Raw genomic sequence first — 25,639 nt, forward strand, 5'->3', positions numbered from 1 at the left:
TGCTCATCAAGGCGTGTCGGATGACCAAAACAGCGTGAGCCTATGTTGCACCAAACCTGAGTTCCACTAGGTACAGCCAGGGTTCATCATCAGCTCAGATCTATGTATACTAAAACCTTCTCCAGAATGTAAGAAACACTTTTCTGAAAACCGCATCAAAATCGGTTCAGCCAAACGCGAGATAATCGCGAACAAATATACATACATACATACATACATACGGGTCAAACTGAGAACCTCCTTTTTTTTTGAAGGCGGTTAAAAATACTTACTATAAGTTTCGTTTTCATGCCTTGCAATAAGATTGTTCTTTTTAGGGTTCCGTAGCCAAATGGCAAAAAACGGAACCCTTATAGATTCGTCATGTCTGTCTGTCTGTCTGTCCGTCTGTCCGTCTGTCCGTCTGTCTGTCCGTCCGTATGTCACAGCCACTTTTCTCCGAAACTATAAGAACTATACTGTTGAAACTTGGTAAGTAGATGTATTCTGTGAACCGCATTAAGATTTTCACACAAAAATAGAAAAAAAACAATAAATTTTTGGGGTTCCCCATACTTTGAACTGAAACTCAAAATTTTTTTTTTCATTAAACCCATACGTGTGGGGTATCTATGGATAGGTCTTCAAAAATGATATTGAGGTTTCTAATATCATTTTTTTCTAAACTGAATAGTTTGCGCGAGAGACACTTCCAAAGTGGTAAAATGTGTTTAGGGTTCCGTAGCCAAATGGCAAAAAACGGAACCCTTATAGATTCGTCATGTCTGTCTGTCTGTCTGTCCGTCTGTCCGTCTGTCCGTCTGTCTGTCCGTCCGTATGTCACAGCCACTTTTCTCCGAAACTATAAGAACTATACTGTTGAAACTTGGTAAGTAGATGTATTCTGTGAACCGCATTAAGATTTTCACACAAAAATAGAAAAAAAACAATAAATTTTTGGGGTTCCCCATACTTTGAACTGAAACTCAAAATTTTTTTTTTCATTAAACCCATACGTGTGGGGTATCTATGGATAGGTCTTCAAAAATGATATTGAGGTTTCTAATATCATTTTTTTCTAAACTGAATAGTTTGCGCGAGAGACACTTCCAAAGTGGTAAAATGTGTGTCCCCCCCCCTGTAACTTCTAAAATAAGAGAAAGATAAAACTAAAAAAAATATATGATGTACATTACCATGTAAACTTCCACCGAAAATTGGTTTGAACGAGATCTAGTAAGTAGTTTTTTTTTATACGTCATAAATCGCCTAAATACGGAACCCTTCATGGGCGAGTCCGACTCGCACTTGGCCGCTTTTTTTTTACTTATATAAATACTTCATTTTAAGTTTGTTACTTCAAAACTTACTTTATTGTGAAACTAGTTCAATAATTTTAACTGTTACTGGTTCCTCGCGATGCGGAAAGCCCTGACATATTCTGTTATGTGTTTGATTGATAATGAATAAAATAAATGAATGAATGAATGAAAAAATTAATTCTTATTTTTAAATGCGTTGTCGCAAAGACTATTAAATTCCTCTCGCTTGGGATGTAGAACAAGATTGCGTTTAAAATTAAATTTCGTACCTACCCAAATTATCATAACTAAATACTACATAGGTACCAATAATTATTTAAATAATTTATTGAATACGAACTATTTGTTATTATTTCAATGGAAGATTACTCGCGTCGGTTTATACGTCACAGCATACCTAAGTATATATGTATAAATAAACAAACCAGTTTAATTAATCTACAAATATATTTGTCTACAAACAAAACTAACCGAGTTTAAAATTGAAGTGTTAATATCCGTCAATGATTATATACCTACAGTCAGCAGCAGAAGTTGCTAAGCGGGCGAGTTGTTAAAAATTACCTTGACGCGCTCTATTTCTCTTAACAATAAAGTCGCGTCAAGATAATTTTGAACACCTCGCCCGCTTAGCAACTATTGCTGCTGACTGTACCTGCTTAATTATTATTAATGATGACGTTCGAAGTGTTATCGATGGGTAGGTATGTAGACAATAAATAGGTAATTTCATTTCCACGAATAATTTAGTCCCATCCACGTGGGTATTTTTATTTTTTAATTCCTGAGAATAGTTATTTGATTTAAATACAAGGGAGCAAAGTTGTATTGTTTTTTAACCCCCCGTGCAAATATTAATAGACGAGCAAGCGAAATATTTATAAATTGAACCACTAGCGTAAGCGTAGCGAGTGATTCGAAAATTGGAATCTTGAGCGTTGCAATAGTTCTAAGACTACGGAGTGAACACAAACTTTTCACTTCACCAACGCGAGGAAAATTCTAACTGTACAACATTCAAATCAATTGAACGCTTTTGAATATTTATCAGTATCATTCAAAATCATCACTTAAAAGTCAATTCTAATACCAGCCAAAATGAGGAAACTACGTTTGCCACTTTCGTGGATAAGATGCAACTGTCTCATCACCATCAGTTTTGGAAGATTAAAAAAGAGAGCCTTTACGAGCTGGTGTGGTGAAAAAAGGTTAGGATTAGATTAACTTGATAGGTAAAATATCATACGTAGTCAGTTCATGCTTAGAGTTGCTCGTCGATAGCAATGAAAACGGGCCATTTTATCGCGCTTTCGGGGTTGGTCCCATAATAAAAGTTACTCAGCATGACCTATATATTTACATCGTAATATAGCAGGTCATTAAATACCTTGACGGATGAACTTTGGCCGGAGCAGTAGCTATCCCTTTGCCTCTCAGCTACAACGAACAAACATAGACGCTGCTCTCGAGACAACAACGCTTATCATTGTTGGCAACTGGAAAGATATCGGCATTGGACTTATCTGAAGCGTAAGTCAATAATCCGCCGGTGTTGGTATAACACCGATAACCGTCAATATGATAAGTAATATACCTATTAGGTATCGCTTAATAGCTTATAGCTCTCCAGAGAGATTGGGCTAGACTCACCCCTTTCCTTCGCCTAAAAGCGGGCAGGGGACAACCTTCATATTACACCATTGAATTTTTTCGCAGATCAATTTTGAATTTTCTTCACCAAAAAGCGCCAGGTAAATAAATATCAAAAGATGATGATGATGATTAAATTATAAAACGGGACTTAATGGCGTAATTAAGTCCCGTTTCACAATTTAATAATGTGTAAAAATCGTGAATGTTTAAATCAGTATGATGATGATTTCGTACAAGTTACGAGAAACTCATGAAAGAAAGTTGGACGTCTTACCGCTAGGTCACCAAAGCTTTAAGGGCTCATTTAGACGATGCGAGAACTCGCATGCGAGTTTTTTACATTGCGGGTTTTGATAGATCGGTTGAATTGGACGTAACCAACACTTCGCCATGTAACTAAAATCGCATGAGAGTTCGCGCGCCGTCTAAATCAGCCCTAAAACTGCACCCCATCTGCACCTGCACCTGTAATGTCGGCTGTACACACTCGTCGAGAGCCTCTCGCTGACAGTCTCGGCACCGCTCCGATACAATCGGAGAAGCGCGAGACGAGACGAGGATGAGCGAGACGAGAAGGGAGAGCAGCATGTACACACTCGTTCTCGGTCTGTCTCGGGGTTTCTCGACGAATGTGTACAGCCCGCATAAAGGGGCTCAGTAACAAGTAGAGCTTTAAAAACTCACCAGCAAGTAGCATGTAGTTGACCGCATGCAGCAGCAGTCCTATAACAGCGGTGGCGACAATGACGCGCGGAAACCTAAGGACAAATCCACTTTTAACTTTTTAAATTAAAACATACAAGGGTGTGTGCATGTGTGTGTACCTTATGTTAGTAGCCCACTCACTTGCCCGCTAGAAAGTGCATATGACAGAACTATCGTTCACTACTGACGCTCCCACGTTAATTTGGTATGGGTGCGGTGCCACCCCTTTCGGTTTTCTACCTCTGTGTGGCTACCACCAGTTTGTCACTGACATAAACGCCATCGAGAACGTAATTTACTTTCTATGCATCTCGCTCGTACTCGCATATTAGTGCGAGCGAGATGTAGAAAGTAAATTACGTTCTCGATAGCGTATACGTCAGTTTTGACACTGTCAGTGACTCATGGTATGGGCTCGGTCTATATTAATTAGCCAGACTAGCCGCCGCTAGGACCGCTAGTGACTTCGTCTGTGTAGAAGTAAAAAATATCAACCACTTTCCACCCCACATACGAGTTAAATATCCAAAAATCCTTTCTTACGTTTTAAGTTTAAAGGTCTTTCAATGTATGGTTTGAGTTAAGATTGTGTATTTTCTCTCAGTGTATAGTTGTATACTTATGTCTCCACTATCCTCATCTTTCGGGAACAAGACTTGTCTTTGTGTGTATGACCAATTATGTATATGTAAGAAGGATGGTTCGTACCTCGGCGGCTGCACGTGCGAGGAGTGCACGCCGAGCTGCAGCGCGTTGACGAGGAGCGCGAACGCGAAGGAAGCGAACAGCACGTGCACGGACAGCCTGCCCACCACCTCGATGCGCGCCCAGCCGAACGTGTTGCGCAGCTTGCCCTCGCGCCCAGCGTTCTCGTCGGCGCGCGAGAACTGAGAATGTCAAGTCAAACATATACCAAAAGTTGATTTAAAGTATTTAAACAAGGGCAGTTTCATTTTACCCATGGAATATCCCACAAGGCAAAGTCAACACATTTCCTAAGTTAGAGAGATGTTCTATGGGTGAAATGGCATTGCCTGTATACCTTGGTTTCTTCTTTTTTTTAGGTTTCCGTAGTCAACTAGGAACCATGCCCAAAATATATCAATATATCAATTGGGCGCCATCTCCGTCCTAGGGACTTCGGACAAACAGACGGAAATGGTGAAACTACATAATAAGAATTCCTATGTAGTTGACTACGGAACCCTAAAAATGGTAAAGTTGAATACACCTGGCCCGGCGTTATATGTATTAACAGTATTAACTTACTATAAAAGCATGATGGAAAATCCTGTGCCGTTGGTTCAGTTAGAGGTATTTTTTCGGGAAAACCTCGTTGTAATAAAATCATTCATCCATATATTTATCGCATCCTACCTAACAATGCATTTCTATTGTTTTGTGTTCGGCAAAATATTTTGTAAAATAGGTGCAATGGTCGTGAGTGTGAGTACCCTACATACCTCCGCTGACCACAGCCAATCGATCGCTTGGATTGAAACAATGGCTCATTCAATACTTTATGCTTTGTTACTAAATGCAAGCAATTATGTCACACACGTTATAATGCCATAATTTAAGCGTTGCGGCGACACAATCATAATAAAATAAAATTAGTAATCGTAAAATAATTACACACCAGGAGCTAAGTGCGTTTTTAACTCCTTCACGATAAACAAGTACCTAGGTACCTAACCTAAGTAGTACCTATCTAAATTACCTACCTGAGTAGTTATCAGCACGAGTATTATAAAAAAATGCACTTAAAATAGAAGCGTAAATGTCAAACAAGAAAAATATATTAGGTAGGTACAATTATTTATGGCGATAGGCATAATAAGACAGGCTATGCATTAGCCATGCATGCATTCACTTTGTTTTAATCTAAGTAATTCAAAACTAGTCGCTACACGAATATCGAAAATTGGACGTTTGGTATCTGCACCTACCTCTCTTTAGCTCGAATGCCTCGAATATTTTCAAGTACCAACTTGCAAACATTTCGGAAACTTTTCATATATAGGAATCGTAAGTTTCCTGTGATTTTTTTTCTGAAATTTCTGAGATTTTTTCCAACTTTTTGGAAGTTTTCCGCAACTTGCACATCTGTAGGGACGCACGAACAAATAGGGTTCAAATGTTCAAATGTAAACTTTGAGGTTTATTTAAAGGTACCGGAAACGCGGCTGAGTTTGACGCAAAAATTACGCAATTTTTTGTACGCTCTCCCTGAGAAATAGTTGATAAAAAAAGCGGCCAAGTGCGAGTCGGACTCGCCCATGAAGGGTTCCGTATTTAGGCGATTTATGACGTATTAAAAAAAAACTACTTACTAGATCTCGTTCAAACCAATTTTCGGTGGAAGTTTACATGGTAATGTACATCATATATTTTTTTTAGTTTTATCATTCTGTTATTTTAGAAGTTACAGGGGGGGGGGGACACACACATTTTACCACTTTGGAAGTGTCTCTCGCGCAAACTATTCAGTTTAGAAAAAAATGATATTAGAAACCTCAATATTATTTTTGAAGACCTATCCATACCCCACACGAATGGGTTTGATGAAAAAAAAATTTTTGAGTTTCAGTTCGAAGTATGGGGAACCCCAAAAATTTATTGTTTTTTTTCTATTTTTGTCTGAAAATCTTAATGCGGTTCACAGAATACATCTACTTACCAAGTTTCAACAGTATAGTTCTTATAGTTTCGGAGAAAAGTGGCTGTGACATACGGACGGACAGACAGACGGACAGACAGACAGACATGACGAATCTATAAGGGTTCCGTTTTTTGCCATTTGGCTACGGAACCCTAAAAAGAGCCAGCGGGTAAAGATCCTTGTAGGCGATGAGCATGGTGATAAGACCCACCATGCGGCACAGCGGCTAGCAGGTGTTGACGACGAGCGTGTGCGGAGTAGTGACGTGCGAGGTGAACAGCCACCCGCTGAACTCCGGCAGACAACGTACCTTGTAGGCGATGAGCGTGGTGATGAGACCCACCAGGCGGCACAGCGCGTGGCAGGTGTCGACGACGAGCGTGTGCGAAGTAGTGACGTGCGAGGTGAACAGCCACCCGCTGAACTCCGGCAGACAACGTACCTTGTAGGCGATGAGCGTGGTGATGAGACCCACCAGGCGGCACAGCGGCTAGCAGGTGTTGACGACGAGCGTGTGCGGAGTAGTGACGTGCGAGGTGAACAGCCACCCGCTGAACTCCGGCAGACAACGTACCTTGTAGGCGATGAGCGTGGTGATGAGACCCACCAGGCGGCACAGCGCGTGGCAGGTGTTGACGACGAGCGTGTGCGGAGTAGTGACGTGCGAGGTGAACAGCCACCCGCTGAACTCCGGCAGACAACGTACCTTGTAGGCGATGAGCGTGGTGATGAGACCCACCAGGCGGCACAGCGGCTAGCAGGTGTCGACGACGAGCGTGTGCGGAGTAGTGACGTGCGAGGTGAACAGCCACCCGCTGAACTCCGGCAGACAACGTACCTTGTAGGCGATGAGCGTGGTGATGAGACCCACCAGGCGGCACAGCGGCTAGCAGGTGTCGACGACGAGCGTGTGCGGAGTAGTGACGTGCGAGGTGAACAGCCACCCGCTGAACTCCGGCAGACAACGTACCTTGTAGGCGATGAGCGTGGTGATGAGACCCACCAGGCGGCACAGCGGCTAGCAGGTGTCGACGACGAGCGTGTGCGGAGTAGTGACGTGCGAGGTGAACAGCCACCCGCTGAACTCCGGCAGACAACGTACCTTGTAGGCGATGAGCGTGGTGATGAGACCCACCAGGCGGCACAGCGGCTAGCAGGTGTCGACGACGAGCGTGTGCGGAGTAGTGACGTGCGAGGTGAACAGCCACCCGCTGAACTCCGGCAGACAACGTACCTTGTAGGCGATGAGCGTGGTGATGAGACCCACCAGGCGGCACAGCGGCTAGCAGGTGTTGACGACGAGCGTGTGCGGAGTAGTGACGTGCGAGGTGAACAGCCACCCGCTGAACTCCGGCAGACAACGTACCTTGTAGGCGATGAGCGTGGTGATGAGACCCACCAGGCGGCACAGCGCGTGGCAGGTGTCGACGACGAGCGTGTGCGAAGTAGTGACGTGCGAGGTGAACAGCCACCCGCTGAACTCCGGCAGACAACGTACCTTGTAGGCGATGAGCGTGGTGATGAGACCCACCAGGCGGCACAGCGGCTAGCAGGTGTCGACGACGAGCGTGTGCGGAGTAGTGACGTGCGAGGTGAACAGCCACCCGCTGAACTCCGGCAGACAACGTACCTTGTAGGCGATGAGCGTGGTGATGAGACCCACCAGGCGGCACAGCGCGTGGCAGGTGTCGACGACGAGCGTGGGCGAATTGGTGACATGCGAGGCGAACAGCCGCCCGCTGAAGCCAGCCGTGGCCAGCAGCAGCGCGAGCAGAGAGCGCGGCGGGGGCAGCCGTTGTAGCCATTCCTTCATCGCCATTGTACAGACGCGAAGTTGTAATCTTCTTCTGTAAAGAAGAACAATAATTTAACTGTCTGCTTTGCGTTAAGTATCGTAATGAATGCCGAGATGATCCTTAAGTGACGTCCGTAGGGGACTAAGGAACATCGGAGGATGACCTAAAACGTTTTGTGAGCTGCTTAAGAGGATAGTGGGCGATCGCTTCACCATACAAACGTAGTCCCAGTCCCCATTTTCCTGCCTGGATATTATTGTGTGTTATTAGCTTCACTAACACTTGGATTAACGTTTAATGTTCGATTGACCTAGTGTAGGTCAAAGCGACATCAAAACCGGTTATAAAAGCTACTCAATGCTTATAAGTCATATTTGTCGATAGTTCACGATGTTCCAGTTATCATCGAAAGTTGGTCTGGTTATGGCACACGGCTGCTAACGGTTATTTGCCATAAAAAGCGGGAGCGGCGCCGGCGCAGCGTGGGATCGCGACGCGACTCGCGACAGTCGCGACTGGCTATTATATTATTGATAAGCTGTAACTCAATCTGAAACTAGGCCGAATCCATTCTGAATCAGGAATTAGTCAGGGACATACTGGTAACATCTTTCAGGTACCTCGTGTGTACGTTAATATTTAATCCGGTATATGAAGAGTAATTTCTTGTATGCGTCACTAATATATTTTTCACTTCACCACTCGTAAAGGCTCTCTTGATTGTTCAAAAAATGATGACAAAGTTGTATTTTATCCACAAGAGTGGCAAAGTAAATTGATGCAAATTTTGAGTTGTTTCCTTACGTTGGCTGGTAGAATTGACGTGAATGATGATATTGAATGATAAATATTGAATAACTTTCATTTGATTTGATTCGATTTTGTTTGATGTTTTGCAACTCTCGCGTTGGTGTGGTGTAAAATGTTGTTTTACTCAGTGGCAAAATTGGTTTAACCCATGTGCCTTGAAACCCTCGCAATGGTCTAGATTCCACTTTTCGAACCACTCGTGGTTCGCTACGCTCGTGGTTCAATTTTGGAATCTTTCGCTTGCTCGGGTATCAATATAGGTAAGCAGCGGTTAAACAACAACTTTGTCCCCTTATAAAACAAATAACTATACTACCATTCAATACCTACGTTCTCTTACGTCCCACACAATTATGTATGTACCCAGGCCCCTGTTTTGTCGTGTTGGTCAGAACAAATAATATACTGTAATGTGGATATTTTAACCCTCTGCTTCCGTTACGATACCTTTAAGATAATAGTTATTTTCGATACAAGTGCGAAAAAGAGGAAATTCGAAACGAGTGGCGATAAATTAAAACACGACCGAAGGGAGTGTTTTAAATCGACACGAGTTGCGAATTACCTATTCGCACGTGTATCGAACAACGTTTTACAGGACATATGGCACTTTAAAGTTTCGACATACGCACGAAAAGTGCTATTTTACGCACTAGTGCGGAAAAGTAGCCCCATATGTACTGTAAAAACACTAATGTACTTAATAGTTACCAAAAAGTAACGAACCGTATAATAGTACCGGATTATATTTGGTAAACAAAACCACAAACTAACCAAAATAGGAAATGGAGCAATAATAAGCGTTTTATAGATCCTATTTAATAAATGACTTTGTTTTTATGAATACATTAAATGATTGATGCCTATTTCAATAATACCTAACCCTAAAACTTGTTATTTAAATTAACACGAGTTATGGGCTTATTTTTGTAATGTTAATTTTTATTTAAGTTATGTAAATATTATTTTGCCTCAACATCAAAGATTTAATCGATAAACTTTCCTTAAGATGAGACCCCCAGTTAAAAATACAATGTTGGTGTAGGCCGACTACAATATAGAGCGTTATAAATATAATCCCAATCTGTAGGGCTATGATGGCCGGCTCTTTATCATTTGTCACCATGGCTGTCACGTTCTTACAAATATGTAAGTGCGAAAGTGACGCATAGCATGACAGGTGATAAAAATACGAGCATGATAGCTGGTCTGTACGGATATGATGGTCATTCTTGTCTACGTGACAGCGTGATAAAACGGTGTCCGTCACTTTCTTTCCCACGGTGTTAAACAGTGACAGTTATTTTATCACGTGGATAAAGATGGATAAAGCTATCCATAATAGGCTGGCTGATCTAATAAATAACATCAAGACTGTCGTGTCGAGTTTTCACTCTCGGATAAGGCGGCTTCCAGTTTAATGGTCAAATCGGTTAGTAGTGAATTATTTAGGGCAATTGCACCAACCACAGTGACGAACTGATTAACGCCATTTAGCAGTGAACTAGTGTATGAGATCCCATTTACAATTTTCCGAACGTTTTTAACGGTGAAACGCGGTTTGATAAATTCTACCCTTACTTATATTAATATGTCTCAAGGATACTAGACGGGACGTTCATTTTGAATGTACATGGCATAGGTACCTATTTTTATTTAAGATCCAAGGAACTGCTTACCATCAGGCGGGCCGTATGCTTGTTTGTCACCGACGTAGTATAAAAAAAGGAACTTGGTACTTGAAACGAAATAATGGGCTGCCTCCGGTAATTGTGGTCGAACTCTGACCTCTGGTGCGTGTTCGTATTGCATGTTCGGCGGAGTCGAGACAAACGCTCAGTGTGTAGAATTGTATCTAGATCCGTCGCAATCTTAAGTTACGGAATATCAGAGAACGAAATATATGATTGGTTCGCTTGAACGTTGGACTACTCATGCTCGGGCAGCGATTATAAAACGCAAGTCCATTCAACAAGCTCGTTTCGTTTCGATGCTTTACGGTTTGAATGAAACATTTTTTTTCTTTTATTCTTCTAAAAGTAATGGTGGACGAAACTCCATGCTCTATTTCGTGTCATTTTTTGCATTGGCAGACATGGCCGTGATAACTGCGGTTAGATTGGTCTAATTATGATAAAAAAGGTCGGCAACGCGCATGTAACACCTCTGGAGTTGCAGGCGTCCATAGGCTACGGTGACTGCTTACCATCAGGCGGCCCGTATGCTTTTTTGCCACCTATGTGGTATAAACAGCTCTATAATCTAAATCGATGTACATTTGTAAACAACTAATGGACAGTTTTCTTTGTTTCGTCACCAGATACTGCATTTAAAAAAATAAATAAAAATCATTTATTTCAGACTAAAGGTCCATACATGGTTAGTGAACATTAAAATCTTATTACTAGTGTTAGTATGACATAATTAAATAGACTAACTAAAATTTAGGTCGACGCTTTTAAAATTTGCCTTGCCACCACAGACCTGTCATTGTCGCTTGCCACCGATGTATCAGGGCCCTTATTCGACATGTACAACTGTCAGATTTCGCGTCATTTGAAATTCAACTGCTGAAGTTCATTTGAAGTTCATCAAGTGCTGAAGTTCATTTGGTACAAACAATAATTTAACAAAAAACAACTTTGTTTTATTATTACTTTAAGGTTTATAATGGTTTGGTTTGGTTGTCACCTAACTGTGGATTGCTAATGTCAAATTTTGACAAGTAATGATTCCAAAGGTAGACTTGGTTCTCTATGACCTTCGGCACCATCTTGGAGTTTTTGACGTGCGAAAGGGTAATTTATAGCAAAGAGTAAAACTTTTTTTTTTCAGTACGTAAGTTTACATGAATTAATGACATCTTGTGAGCGATAGACCAACGAATGCGCTGTAGGCGATGCGGCGGCGAGTAGTGGAACTTACGTGACAATTTCCATCAATCAAAAAGGGACTACATTGCTGATGGTCGATAAAGGCTATTAATAATTGAATTTTAACAGCAAGAATGCCTTATTAACAAGCGATCTTTTTGTTGAACCCACACCTACACGTCAAATAATGCTTGCTCCACACATTCTCTTATAAACGCTCCAAATTGTAAAAAAAAATTAAAGAATTTACTCATCACCTCTCTCAACTCAAGCTGCCTATTTCTAATCCACGTTAACAAACCACAAGTTGTACCTTAACACATTTCGTAAACCATATATTCAGAAAAGTCCGTATTTTATTTCTAAGTGGAACATGAATATAGCTGGTCAAGCAGATCTTGACAGTAAAAAAGGCGCGAAATTCAAATTTTCTATGGGACGATATCCCTTCGCGCCTACATTTTTCAAATTTGCCGCCTTTTCTACTGACAAGATCTGCTTGACCAGCTATATCTTGTATTACCTTTTTGGTATAAAAATAATCTAAATTAGTCAAAATATTTTGACTAAATATTGCACTACTACTACCTACTATATAGGTACCTACCTTAGTAACTTGGTAACTTTGTGTCACCAACTATTTTGATGCTACCTACAAAGAGCATCAAAATAGTTGGTGACTGACAGGTCAGGCTCTGGTCTTGGTAAGTAATGTAGCCAAATACTGGTAAGTAATATAGTCACTTATGACTATATTACTTACCAAGACCTAAAAGTACCTATTGTTTAATATGTATCTACACAGAGATGATTTTTAATTAAAGGAAATTAAATACATATATGTTATTCAACTACAAATAAAAAAATTAGATCTATACTTGGTCAACCAGAACTTGACAGTAGAAAAAGGCGGCAAATTTGAAAAATGTAGTTGTAGGCGCGAAGGGATATCGTCCCATAGAAAATTTGAATTTCGCGCCTTTTTTGACTGACAAGATTTGGTTGACCAGCTATATTTCAGTTTACACATTTTTTTTCGTTTAATTTTAATAAAACATTAAAGTTTTTAAGCATTAAACTTTATTTAATTTTCTTCACTATAGATTATTTTCTGATATTCAAGTAGGTATGGTGTTTCAGGTTGGTAACAGGAAATAAGAAAACCACGCTGGTGGTCCACATCTGTAAGTTTAAATATGAAACATGATAAAAACACTTAAATTAAAAACTTAATGTCTTCCCAGCTTTGCTCGAAAACATATAAAAACTCAAAAATGCGCGTTTTCCCAGATATAAAACCTAGCTAGATCGATTTTGCGCCCCCGAAAACCCCCATATAGCAAATTTCATCTAAATCGTTAGAGTCGTTCCCGAGATCCCCGAAATATATATACATATAAATAAATAAATAAATATACAAGAATGGCTCGTTTAAAGGTATAAGATATATATTATTAAAAACTTATAAATAAATTATTTGCCCTAAATCGTGGTAGTGACCTACCAAGTGCGGTAGGGTGCCCAGAAAGGCTGCAGGCTGACCGCTTGCCCCGCTGGATAACAATGCTGATCCGCATCATCAGAAGCATACAGATATAAAGCGCTTTGACAGCTCCTCATAGAGGCAACGCGCGCTAGGCCGCACGCCATAAATCTAAGCTAAAGTCTTAAATTCGAGATCATGAACATGAAATATTTGTTCGCTATAATCATAGGTCTAATACCTATGATTTTAATATTATAGCGAAAAGTTAGCAGGAGACGGCCGTGCCGTGGTCGTGGTAGGTACAGCATGCGTGGACCAGACAAGCAAACCCTGAATTATTTACCTACCTATTTTACTATACCTTTGTTCACCATTGTGTTCACCTATGTATATTTACTCTTCTTTCCAAGATAATCATTTTTTTTTTCAAGATGTAACCCGTATAATCGGGCTGTATAATTTGCCTCAATTTTTTTACACAATGTTGTATGTAATTTTAATTCGATAATTAATGATGTTTTACATATTTATCATATACTATTTTTCCAATTTTTCTTGTATATTACGTTGTTTATTTCGATTGACGTATTTATTATTTTCGTTACTATGACAGCGGTTTTTTTTTGGCATTTAGCCAGTGTCATGTCGATATAAAAACACTTTAAAAATGCAACGGAAAGGTTGAGTCCTCCATACAATGACATTATTATAACTCAAACAAGAACCATCCAAAGGGGAATGGGGGAAATTGCGATAGGTATTTGCTTCTCTATCACTCTTGCATATCCGAACGAAATTTAATGGTGGCACATAACGAAATTGGTTTCGCGGAAGGAAACCGTCTTTATTCATCAATGTTATATTTATTAGGAACAAACGTTGACTGCCGACTGTCCTATATATTACACTACTCTTTGCTGCCGACTTCTAGCGCTGGCGGTACACCGCGAAAATCAGTAAAATGCTGCAAATGGTGTTAAAGGTCTGAAAATCGGTACGATTGATCTTTAGGACATTTGAAACAATTTGACCCGAAGCGCCAACAAATAAAAAAAAACGAGAGGAGTTATGACGTGATGTTTCTTTTGTATGAAAAAAAAAATTAGAAACCTATCGTGTGTGGTATTCAACGAAAGGGCTTTCTGAGCCAATGCTAAAAGTATATCACATCGTTACATTTCAGTCATTTTGTTTAAATTATAATAAAAATAGTTTTCAAAACATACCAAGTTTGGGCTTCTCCAGATACAATACCGTTAATTTTTTTTGTAAAATATACCTCAAATTATCCGTAATATCCTCATATCTAACCCTAATAAAGCAATTTTGAAATTATTTACATTTAATTTTTTTTTTAATTTTTCAATTTTACAAAGTGTAATAATAGCCCTGCCGAATATAATGTCCGAATATTATGTCCGAATGAATAAATACGAGTAATAATGTCATTCGGGTAAAATAAGAGTATTGAAACTTGGTTTTTCTACTCCCGTACTTTTATTTGTCATTTAAAGGGTCGTGCACACACCTTTAAACCCCCTATAGTTCTTATCTTATAGTTAGCAGTATCTTTTTGGCACTTTTACGATACTTCGTGTAATCACCACTTAAAAAATATTGTATGGAATACATTGTTGCCAACCTAATTTTAATTGTCATTTCTGACAGACGAGTGAACCATAGACATGTTTTGGTTACTGGTACGATTTTTTTTTTCATCTTTATAGGGCTGTATCTCCTAAACCGTGCGTCGTAGAGCAAAAATAATCAAATTTTCGTTCCCCTTTAAGAAATCCCTAAGTAAGATTTAAAAAACAAAAAAAGAAAAAAAGGAAGAGAAATATTTACAGGGCTGTATCTCCTAAACCGTGCGTCGTAGCGCAAAAGTAATAAAATTTTCGTTCCCCTTAAAAGTCCCACCCACTGAACAACCTATCACATTAGGACATGAAACAATCATCATCATCCATTTTTATTATTATTTCATTGCATTTCAAAGTAAGCGCTTGGTCGTAGAAAAAGTATTGTATGCAACGTTGTTTAACTTTCAAAAAATACTCGTGGCGTCTTTATTAAATTTACTTACTCACGCCACTCGCCTTTTTTGACCTCTCTTAAACAACGGTTGCATAAAATACTACTGCATGTTCCTTTGGTAATATCTAAGCTTTAAGTAAGAAAAAGTTCTAATGAGTGGGGGTGGAGAACTCGGGAGAGGGGGAGCGTTAAAGGTGAGTTTTTTCAGTTAATTCTTTCTTAATTCTTACATAGACAATTTTTACTACGACTTATAGATTCCGAGATATAAGCGACTTTCTGAAAAAAACGTTATATATTAATTTTATGCTTTCTTTTTAAATATTTAATTGAGAGATTCATAATCACACTTTGTAAAACTGAAAAATTAAAAAAAAAACCTAAATGTAAATAATTTCAAAATTGCTTTATTAGGATTAGATATGAGGATATTAAGTATAAAATTTGAGGTATATTTTACAAAACATTTTTTAACGGTATTGTATCTGGAGAAACCCAAACTTGGTATGTTTTGAAAATTATTTATTGTATTATTTAAAAAAAATACTGAAATGTAATGATGTGATATATTTTTGGAATCGGCTCAGAAAGCCCTTTCGTTTAATACCACACACGATAGGTACAATATTTTTTTAAATTCCATAAAAAAAAAAGATGACGTCATAACTCCTCTCGTTTTTTTTATTTGTTGGTGCTTCAGGTCAAATTGTTTCAAATGTTCGTACCGATTTTCATACCTTTAACATCATTTGCAGCATTTTACTGAATTTCTCGGTGTACCGCCAGCGCTATATATATTATACTACTCTTTGCCTTTTCTTTAAACTTTTTTTTGACAAGTTTTCACAGACAATTAAAAATTTGACATTGATACATCAAGGCGGTTTGTTTACAAAGGGGCCTACCGGGAAGTGCGAAAATCGAAACTCAGCTATTTGCCTCTTTATCGCTCGAATATGCAAGAGTGATTGAGAGGTTAGATAACAAAATTTCGAATTTCTGACTGTATTTTTCTTTAAATAGTTTCAAATACAATTAAGTTGCGTTGTTTTATCACAAAGTTAAAAAGACTTAAAAGACTACTGTCTGTATCATCACCATCAGATCAGCTCGATGGTACCATAAAAATATTGTATTGTCACCCATATTCATGAATCTAGTATTAAACTGGATTGGGCATGAGTGGTGGGGATAACTGACAGAACGGGATAGACTTATGTATCTTTCAGTAGGAGTAGCAGCGAAAGCGCTATTATTGTTTGTCCTTGTCACAGTCTCACATTTTTTTTTATTCCTCACCGTAAATTAGCATGGATGATTGGTCGAATTTATTTGTTGCCCACCATAACAAATAAATTCTACCTATCATAGCGTCGCATTGCGTATGTTTTGTCCCTCACGGAGGCACGCGTAGACCACTTCTATAGGATGCTACCTTCTATGCCCATATTACATATTATGTACTTATGTAAATTTTCAGCTTCATTGAACACCCGGGAAGTGGGTCAAATTTAATTTGCATGATTTGATTGGAACCGGGACAGATGAAACTAACTAAAAGCTTGTAAAAATGTGGCTTTCCAATTTCTATTGCAACTTCAGATGAAAACGTCCTTATTGAAGCATAAGGACCCTTAATTTATGGAAAGCCACATACAACAACCAATTCGAGGCTACTAGGCGGCAAAATACGACTCAATACGAGTAGGTAGGTCAAATAAGAGTAATAAAATACGGATGTATATTTGGCCAAATATTCTTTATTGTGACAAAGTTATTCTTCCTCGCGTTATCCCGATTTTGCCACGGATCATGAGAACCTATGGTTCGCTTGACAATTAATCCCAAGAATTGGCGTAGGCACTAGTTTTTCCGAAAGCAACTGCCATCTGACCTTCCAACCCAGAGGGTAAACTAGGCCTTATTGGGATCTGTTAGGCTGTTAAAGTTTAAAGTTAGCTACTCGTAAGTCTCGTAACACAACATATAAGTTTCACATTATAACAAAAATTACTTACATATATATTATGTACCTAAACATATTACTTTTCTAAAAAAAGGACTGAAATCTAGTGCTGCGAAGAAACGGTATTTTTGTTCGGCTTTTTTGTTGCTATTTTGGCATATGGATACATGGTAGAAGAAGTAAGTGTATGGAATCCTCCTCCATTTTGCGTGGTCCGACGCACCTGGCCGGGTTTTCGCGATTTTCCGTCAATGTTCAATACCTTATTTCTTACGAACACCTAAAATAATAAGTTTAAAATTAATCTCAATGTCTCCAGTTTGCCGTTCATTCAAACTGACAAAATCCAAATTTCTGAGGCAATATACGACCGCTGTCTTATATAAGCCATTAAATATCAACATGAATAACCCCACGTTGCGTTGTTATAAATTTAATTAAATAAATAATTATTTTATTATTTAATTTATATCAACTAATTAGGCATAGCGTCCAATTTAGAATATGGCACAGGCACTAGTTCTTACGAATTTTACCTTAATTTATTAATCAAAGGACCTGAGGTAAAAGTGAGAAGAGGTTGATATGCAGATGCAACCAGCTAGTCGCCGACGCTCCGCTTCCCCCGGGATTAGCCCTTAAGCCTGCACCTAACAGACTGGCTCATAGGGGGCTATGAGCTCGCCGTTGCGTCAATTTTCATTTTTAGAAAAAAAAACTAGTCTACTAACTACTAACAACACAATAAATGCTTATTTTGCCGCATTCTTCACTATCTCTCCCTGTTTCACTGCCATCTAACCCAGAGGACAAAAATATAGCTTATTGTGGCTACTCCGTCTTCCTCATGACTCATGATATTTTACTTCACCATAAAGTAATTGGTGTAATATCAAATGATATTTTTCGCACAAGTTACAAGAAGTTCATTGCTAAGAACCACGACGATTGGTTTAAAATTTAAACTTTATATATAATTTGTTACCTAGTAATTATAATAAATCTGTTTTCTTTTTGACATTTAATGGTATATGTATTGCTGTATGTTTATTGTCAAGTTTTTTTTAATTCTGGACAATTGTCATATATTCGTTTTCATGATAGATCTACACCAACGCAACTGCATGTCATGTTCTTGCGGTTTATTTTTATAACGCCAAGATCAAAATTTGACTGTTAACTCCATCTTGCGTCGAGTAGAGGAATCAAAAAACTATAGAAAATAGAAATGCAGTTTACTCTATGCCATAGAATCCCCTTTTAAATGTCATAAATCCAAACATGGCGGCCATACCAATAGACAATCAAGTCTAGCGATGAAATGATTTGTTTACATGAGATTCACTGACAGATAATGATCTTTACCTATTCGACAACCCACGATAGTTCAGATTCAAATGAACTTCAACATGCGACGTCAAAATTGGCATGTCGAATAAGGCCCCAGTTGCTAGACTTGCTAGCGCATATAAAAGGAATACTATTTTAGACACCACGTGTACCAGACATATGCGTGTCAGGTACACGTGAACATCCTACAAGAAACTGTAGAGCTTTCTTCTGTTTTATGAGGCACATCTTGTATGTTTGTACCATTACCCTAGACTTTTACATATATACTTTTCAATCTATTTGTGCCATTTTAAAAATGGGTGTACCTAATTCGACAACTTATCTTTTCTTGTCTCGGGGGCACAGGCGCGAGAGTGCTTGGGCTATAGTCCCCCCCCCCCCCCATGGGTGAGTGGCCCAATACGGATTAGGGACTTTAAATACACCTTTGCATTTTGTATCGCAGATGTATGCAGCTTTCCTGATATTCCGTATATAAGCTCCGTAAAACTCAGGTACGAGCCAGGATATGAAGCCGCGACCTCCGGATTGAAAGTCGGACGTCATAATTATCATATCCACTCTGCCTGCATTTAGTTTCGAGCTTTAATACTGGATCATGACTATCATGAGATTGAGTCCCGAAAGAGTTCGAATTGAGCGCTAGGTACTCGCTAGCAGCTATTTTTACCCGACAAGCGAAGAAAGGAGGGTAATGTTTTTTGAGTAGGTATTAGATATTTATGTATGATTGAGTTTAACTAGGTCGCGCGAACGCTATATATATTCGCCGGACGAAGAGTTAAGGAGGGTACCGAATGTTTTTCGAGTACCTAGTTATCTAGATATTGTAACTGTGTAGGTATATATATACAGTACTCCGGAGCGGTCGGATCTTGCTTAAATTAAATTCCCTCCAATGTGCCTAATATATGCTAAAATGTGTGAAAACATAAAACATTTTTCTTATTATATTCGTACGTCTATGTTTATATATTTGAGAAGCTGACCCCATGTATGAGTATTTCTTCAGGCGTCAAGAAAAACACTACCTACCTAATTAGAATTACCACCATAAGTTCATAGTCACAGTGAACCATATATATTAGTACTAAAAGAAGGTTGATTTTTTTAAATATTTTGTACTACATAATTAGTGAGTTTCGCTTGTCATCTGACGATTTGTTAAGTACTACCGATTTTAGCTTTTGTTTATTTTCCCGCAAAAAAGTTCAGCCAGCTGTGAAAAGTAAGTAGGTATACAAAATAATTGTAACTATCATATTTACGGTTTTTCAACAATTAAGGTGTATTCGGGTATGTCCGAATGAACGAATATTGGCGGATAATTCCGAAAACTGACTGTTACTATAACGGAATAAGAGTGATTTTACAATGATTTTCGGGATTACTCGATTTCCGGAATAACCCGAATAAACCTTACATAGTTAAAGTAGGTACATATCAGGGATGTTGCGAACATCCGCATCCGCATCCGCAACCGCGGAACTTCCGCATTATTTTCGACATCCGCATCCGCATCCGCATCCGCATAAAATCGATGCGGAGCTTATGCGGATGCGGATGTCGAACAAGTCGGTACAGGAACGTCTTAGCGGCGGCGTAAGTGCTAGGTAATTTCGTCATTACCTATAACGACATCGTCTAGAATAGTCTAGATCCAGAAAAGTCGGCCAAGTTACTGTTTATTAAATATAACGCACTTATATTCTTGCACAAATACTAAACGTTTCGTTTTTTTTAAAATAAAAAGTACTAGAAATTTAATATTTCACGTTTTTTAAGTACGTAATCTTGACATCCGCATCCGCGGATGAGCCTTTAAATATCCGCATCCGCATCCGCATCCGCGGATGTCAAAAAATCTGCATCCGCAACATCCCTGGTACATATGTAATGTAACTTATTTTCTTTTCCTTTTGTAAGAATTTGATATGTTTTCTGAAAGAGCTACGAATTTGTGATTCCATGTTATATTTTTTTTAAATCAAATTTCTATTACACCTTATGTGTAAGTACCTATAATTGTATGAATTTTATAGTAAGTAATTTAAATTGTATTTTTTCCTTATTTTCTCGTAATGCATGTTAATTATAAGATGTATTTTTTTTTTCAAAAGATGTGTCCCGCCGAGTTTGTTGCCGGTCCCATATTGGGATACCCTCCTCCAATAAATCTTCTCGGGGCAGAGATGTAGGATTGGAGCCGGTGTAACTTTATTTGACGTTCATAAGCGCATTGTAGTTATGCCTACTTGAATAAACTATCTTTTATCTATCTTTATCTAATGACTAATGAACCAGTTATAAATTCATATCTATGACAATCATTATCTAAATATCTATGTGCCAAAAGTCATATAAATGCGAAGTATAAAAACAGTTACTTATCAGGAAATTTTCGTACCTATCGATCGAATATTGAACAATAAGAAAACATGAAAGTCCTTTAATTTAATAGGTACTAATTAAGTACTCCCGCATCCCTAAAATTACAAAGTAGGTAAGTAATTACACTTGGTTATCAAAATATATCATTAAATATAGGCATATCAAAATATATGATATCATTTTGTTATCATTCGCGCGTGCATTTCGCTTGTAGTTATTGGCGTGAGTAAGAGGAAAGAGGAAATAGGTAATGACGAAATTACATAAAATGTGAATTCGAATTGGCCTCTTTGAGTGTTTACTAATAGCAGCGTCCGTGCACGTGGGAAGGTACGTTGACTTCGATGGCGATTTATTATAAGTATATGAAAATTTCCAAGGCATAGCATAGCAGTTTGGTAGTAGGACACCTATGCATTTTCCTTTTTTTGTGCATCTTCCAAGTAAAGCTGTGGTAGAGGCTAGACTGCAGAGCCTTGAACACCGTAGAAAGGTAGCCTGTTTATCGGTATTCTACAGGATACATTTCGGGGAGTGTGCGATGGGATTACATAATCTAATCCCCTCATCCCCGTTCTGCCACCGTGGGACTAGACGCGGACTTGTGTTTCACCCTTACGTCGTTGCTCTGCCACTGGTTCGTACCAAACGTCGTACCTATTTCTATAAAAAAAAAGTAAAGGATATATACTTGGTCAACCAGATCTTGACAGTAGAAAAAGGCGGCAAATTTGAAAAATGTAGGCGCGAAGGGATATCGTCCCATAGAAATTTGAATTTCGCGCCTTTTTTTACTGATAAGATTTGGTTGGCCAGCTATAAGAGCTAACTTACATAAAAGGTCAATGTCCGAATAATTAATGCTTATCACTTATCAGACATTGAAAGGATACTTAGCTACGCTATCTAAGTAGCTTACCTAAGTATGTATTGATATGTATTAGCACAGCATAAATTAATAACACCTACTACGTACAGAAGGCTCACTGTATAACAACACCCCTGTTTTAGGTATAGATACCAAACGTGCCTAAACGTTGACGAAAAATGCGGACCACACATAGGCACAGAATAAGTAATAGGTTTGCATATTACATACTTACCTATACTGTGTGGTCCGCATTTTTGTCATTATTTCTGCAACCAGCTGTTATGCACTGTTAATTTACTTATAAATAATATTGGTTAGAGGACAATCTTACACGGATCAACTTAAACTAAGTAAAGCCTGTACTATGGGTGCTAGGCGACGATATATACATACTAATTAATATATTATACCTACTAGTATTTTATTGAGAGACCAATTTTGGTGCAGGCCGCGCGGCGCAAAGTGATTTACCCCTGGAAGTAGTAGAGGGCAAAGGTACTCGTACGAGTATGTTATTAAACTCTTTATTGTACAAAATACTAGTGAATATTGAAATAAATGCTATTTACAATAGGAAGAGGCAAGTACAAAGGTGAACTTTGCACCGCTGCACTGGCACCATTCTTAGTGCTCGTCTTTACGAAGTAATATATAATAGTCAATGGTAGATATATATTGCTATTTAATCTTAAATATGACCTATTCCTATTACTTATATAAAATATTACTTCGGACTCTTCGGAGACCTCTCAACATCTCTGATATTTTTTAGAGATAACACGTACTAAACACGGGAATATTGCTTAAGAACCAATACATTTCTTTTCTAGCATTTTATCTAATTCTAAGAACGAAGGGATTTTTTAAAAACCTAAGGTAAACGTAGGTGCACGACGCGGTCCCAGTACCTACATGTCATCTTGAAACTTAAGTCATTGTCAATAAAAGTGACAGCAGGGTGTCATCTATTGGGCATTAGCATGTCGAGCACTAGTACGTTTACCTTATCAGTTCAGTTCTATTAATTTTAAAGACGAAAGGGTTCAAATGGCCGTTCTAGTCAAATATCAGCAATAACATGAGCTGCAAGTCGACCGTCACGGTACTTTACGAAGTCTGAACAGCTGTTTTGCTAATAACAATTGATCAACTGCAGTTCGATCGGGAATATAAACAACATTACAATGGTATTGTATTATTAAGTAACCAACGTTGTGTTTTATAGTTTGCTTTTCATAGCAGATAATGATATATTGGCTAAGAGAAATTAGAAAGGTCAGGAGAAAATATACGCAGAGATTGCTTCGGTTGGGTGCACGCAGTCGGAGTCCGCGAGCGCCGCATGGAATAGGTCACCCTGCGATTTCATGTTGTCAAACAAAAATAGACACTACATTAAGACGTTAAATGAGACTATTTGTGACCCTCTTAGATAAAGATAATTTTGTTTTTATTCATATGAAATGTAGTATTTACTTAATATTCTGTTTTTGATAATTTGAAGAACATTATTATATTTAGGTATGTACTTAGAGCAGCATTTTCCAAACTATGTGCCACTGAAACAAGACGATAAATCAATAACCAATAACCAATCGGGTTAACAGCCGATGCTCATAATATTTTATGCTCCCTATTTAAAATGGCCTAGGGGTGGGTCCCGAATTTGGCAGTTATTGTTTTAGGTGGGTCGGCGCTCAATCAACTTTGGGAACCACTGACTTAGAACATTACTAAAACATACAAATAGGTTATATAAAAAAATTTGATTACAATTTTTGACAAATGTATCTGTACATTTGATATAATCATAATTTACTTACATAAATAGCACCTACTTTGCTTCTGTTCAACCGCACAAGTCAAAGTAAAGCAATCCTTGTCACAACAGGTCAGTTTACAAAACAATCGCCGGTAATGCTATCAGTTGTATAATATTTATCGAGGCGAGGTAGGCGGGCTGGCGAAGCGCGGCTCTTGCGCCGGAGGGTACCGCGGCACTGGTCGAGTGCGCGCGCGCCGTCACCTTATCGACGATACACCCGATAACATGCTGTCCAAGTGTTAGCGAAATCCGCCAATGCTCACGAGTAGGGTTTGCACGACGGATCCGAAATCTATGGGAAGATCAGCGGATCCGGATCCATCAGATTCGGATAATTTTATACATTTCGGATCCGGATTGCAAACCCTACTCACGAGGCTCTCAAAGCCACAGCCATTGGTGCTTGGGTCATTCTTAAACGCTCGTTTTATGACATAAACGTTGTCCATATTGATCTATAATGAAGAATGTAACTTTAATTGGAATTTAGATCAGAAGAAAACATGTATCAATTCCAAAAAAAAGCGGGCATTTAACCCATCCGGGCAGTTATCGATTCGGAGTTGGAGTGGGTAACAGCGGTCGAAACGCTGCGCTGTTCCATTTCCTTGAGAATCACCAGGGCCGGATTAACCCTAAGGCAGAGTAGGCAACTGCCTATGGGCCCCGCCTCGGCTAGGGGGCCCCGGCGGCCCCGCGCTCGTAAAAAAAAATATTTGTTCCAAATTGCCAAAATTCATTAAAAAAAATATGGTACCTACTCATACCTAATGTCCAATATCAGTTTCTCAGACACAGAAACATTAGATGATTATGAACCTAAATTATGTTATTTTATAGCTTTTAAAGTCTGTAATGTCGAGCTCGAATTTCAGGCTCTCGAGGGCCTAAAACCTCATCAGTGGAAAGTGGAGATTGCTGAGCTCGACCATCAGCCTCACTTTTAACCTCAATTTTTGGTTTGTCTTCCAAATTTCCTCTTCTTCAGCTTAGCCTTTGACCTCGCTGCGCCAAGCTCGGACTGCGGCCTCGCTTTTTAATACAATGGACATTGGTTGGCGTCTGTGCTCTAGCTGAGCTTATCCTGAAACACGGCTTTGACCTCGCATGAAAGCACGCCTCACTGGGGAACTTCGGATTTTTAGGCCCGGCCCGGCCTTTTTAACACGCTTTCACAATTATTTCACAAAAAATTTCGCGCTCGCTGCGCTTGCGTTTTTTTGCTGCTTTTCAAGTTGACTCTGTACCTACATGCTAGCTTGATTGGTGAATGAAGTGTCATTTATACATGGAAAGTCTATATTATTAGGTTAATTTTAATCATGTGGCTCGGGCGTATGGTCTTATGGTCGGACAATCGCTGTTCAGCCTGGCAAAATATTTAACTTCCTATTGAGAAAAAAAAGGGCTCTCCCCACACTTGACGCGATAAGGAATTGGCAAAAACTGATAGAAAAATGCTTTATTTCCACGCAATAAGAGCGAAAAAGACATCGCTCGGCATTTTCGGATCGACTCAACTGACACCTAAAGGTTGAAATTAAAATCGCAAACTTACATCCTTGTACTGAACAACTGAACATTATGTATGTAGAATTGGCTGTAAGGGGGCCCCGAGCATTGCACTGCCTAGGGGCCCCGACATGCTTAATCCGGCCCTGAGAATCACCACATCCGAATCTGAAAGATAATGATCTTGTTAACAAAGGACCAATTGTATAGCATATCTGTATTAACCTTCGATGGTATTATTATTTAGCAGAAACAGAAATAAGTAAAATAATGTTTAGAATTTAGCGCGTAGATCTGTAGGTCACGGTCGGTCGATGTCCGTGGCGTCCCGAAATATCTCTCACTCTCATTTCTCTTGTATTCCAACCGGTAGGCGAAGTAAATGAAGAGAATAACAT

At 39.0% G+C, this 25,639-nt stretch overlaps 1 protein-coding gene across 2 annotated transcripts in view; it reads right to left on the minus strand.

Annotated features, from left to right (window-relative positions):
- Nucleotides 1–23,942, minus strand: part of LOC134662513 (proton-coupled zinc antiporter SLC30A1) — a 39,107-nt gene extending 15,165 nt beyond the window's left edge. Inside the window, exons 1-4 of one of the 2 annotated variants that reach the window (XM_063518767.1) lie at nt 23,728–23,942; nt 7,952–8,168; nt 4,368–4,546; nt 3,639–3,712 (exon numbers count right to left, since the gene is read on the minus strand). In XM_063518767.1, coding sequence (XP_063374837.1) covers nt 3,639–3,712; nt 4,368–4,546; nt 7,952–8,140 — 442 coding nt within the window. In that variant the 5' untranslated portion in view covers nt 8,141–8,168; nt 23,728–23,942. Of the gene's footprint in view, nt 1–3,638; nt 3,713–4,367; nt 4,547–7,951; nt 8,169–23,723 lie in introns of both variants that reach the window. The other variant, XM_063518768.1, reaches the window with a different exon arrangement.
- Nucleotides 23,943–25,639: the final 1,697 nt, after the last annotated feature.

Source organism: Cydia amplana, chromosome 3 (assembly GCF_948474715.1).
Source record: "Cydia amplana chromosome 3, ilCydAmpl1.1, whole genome shotgun sequence".
Classification (NCBI taxonomy): Eukaryota; Metazoa; Arthropoda; class Insecta; order Lepidoptera; family Tortricidae; genus Cydia; species Cydia amplana.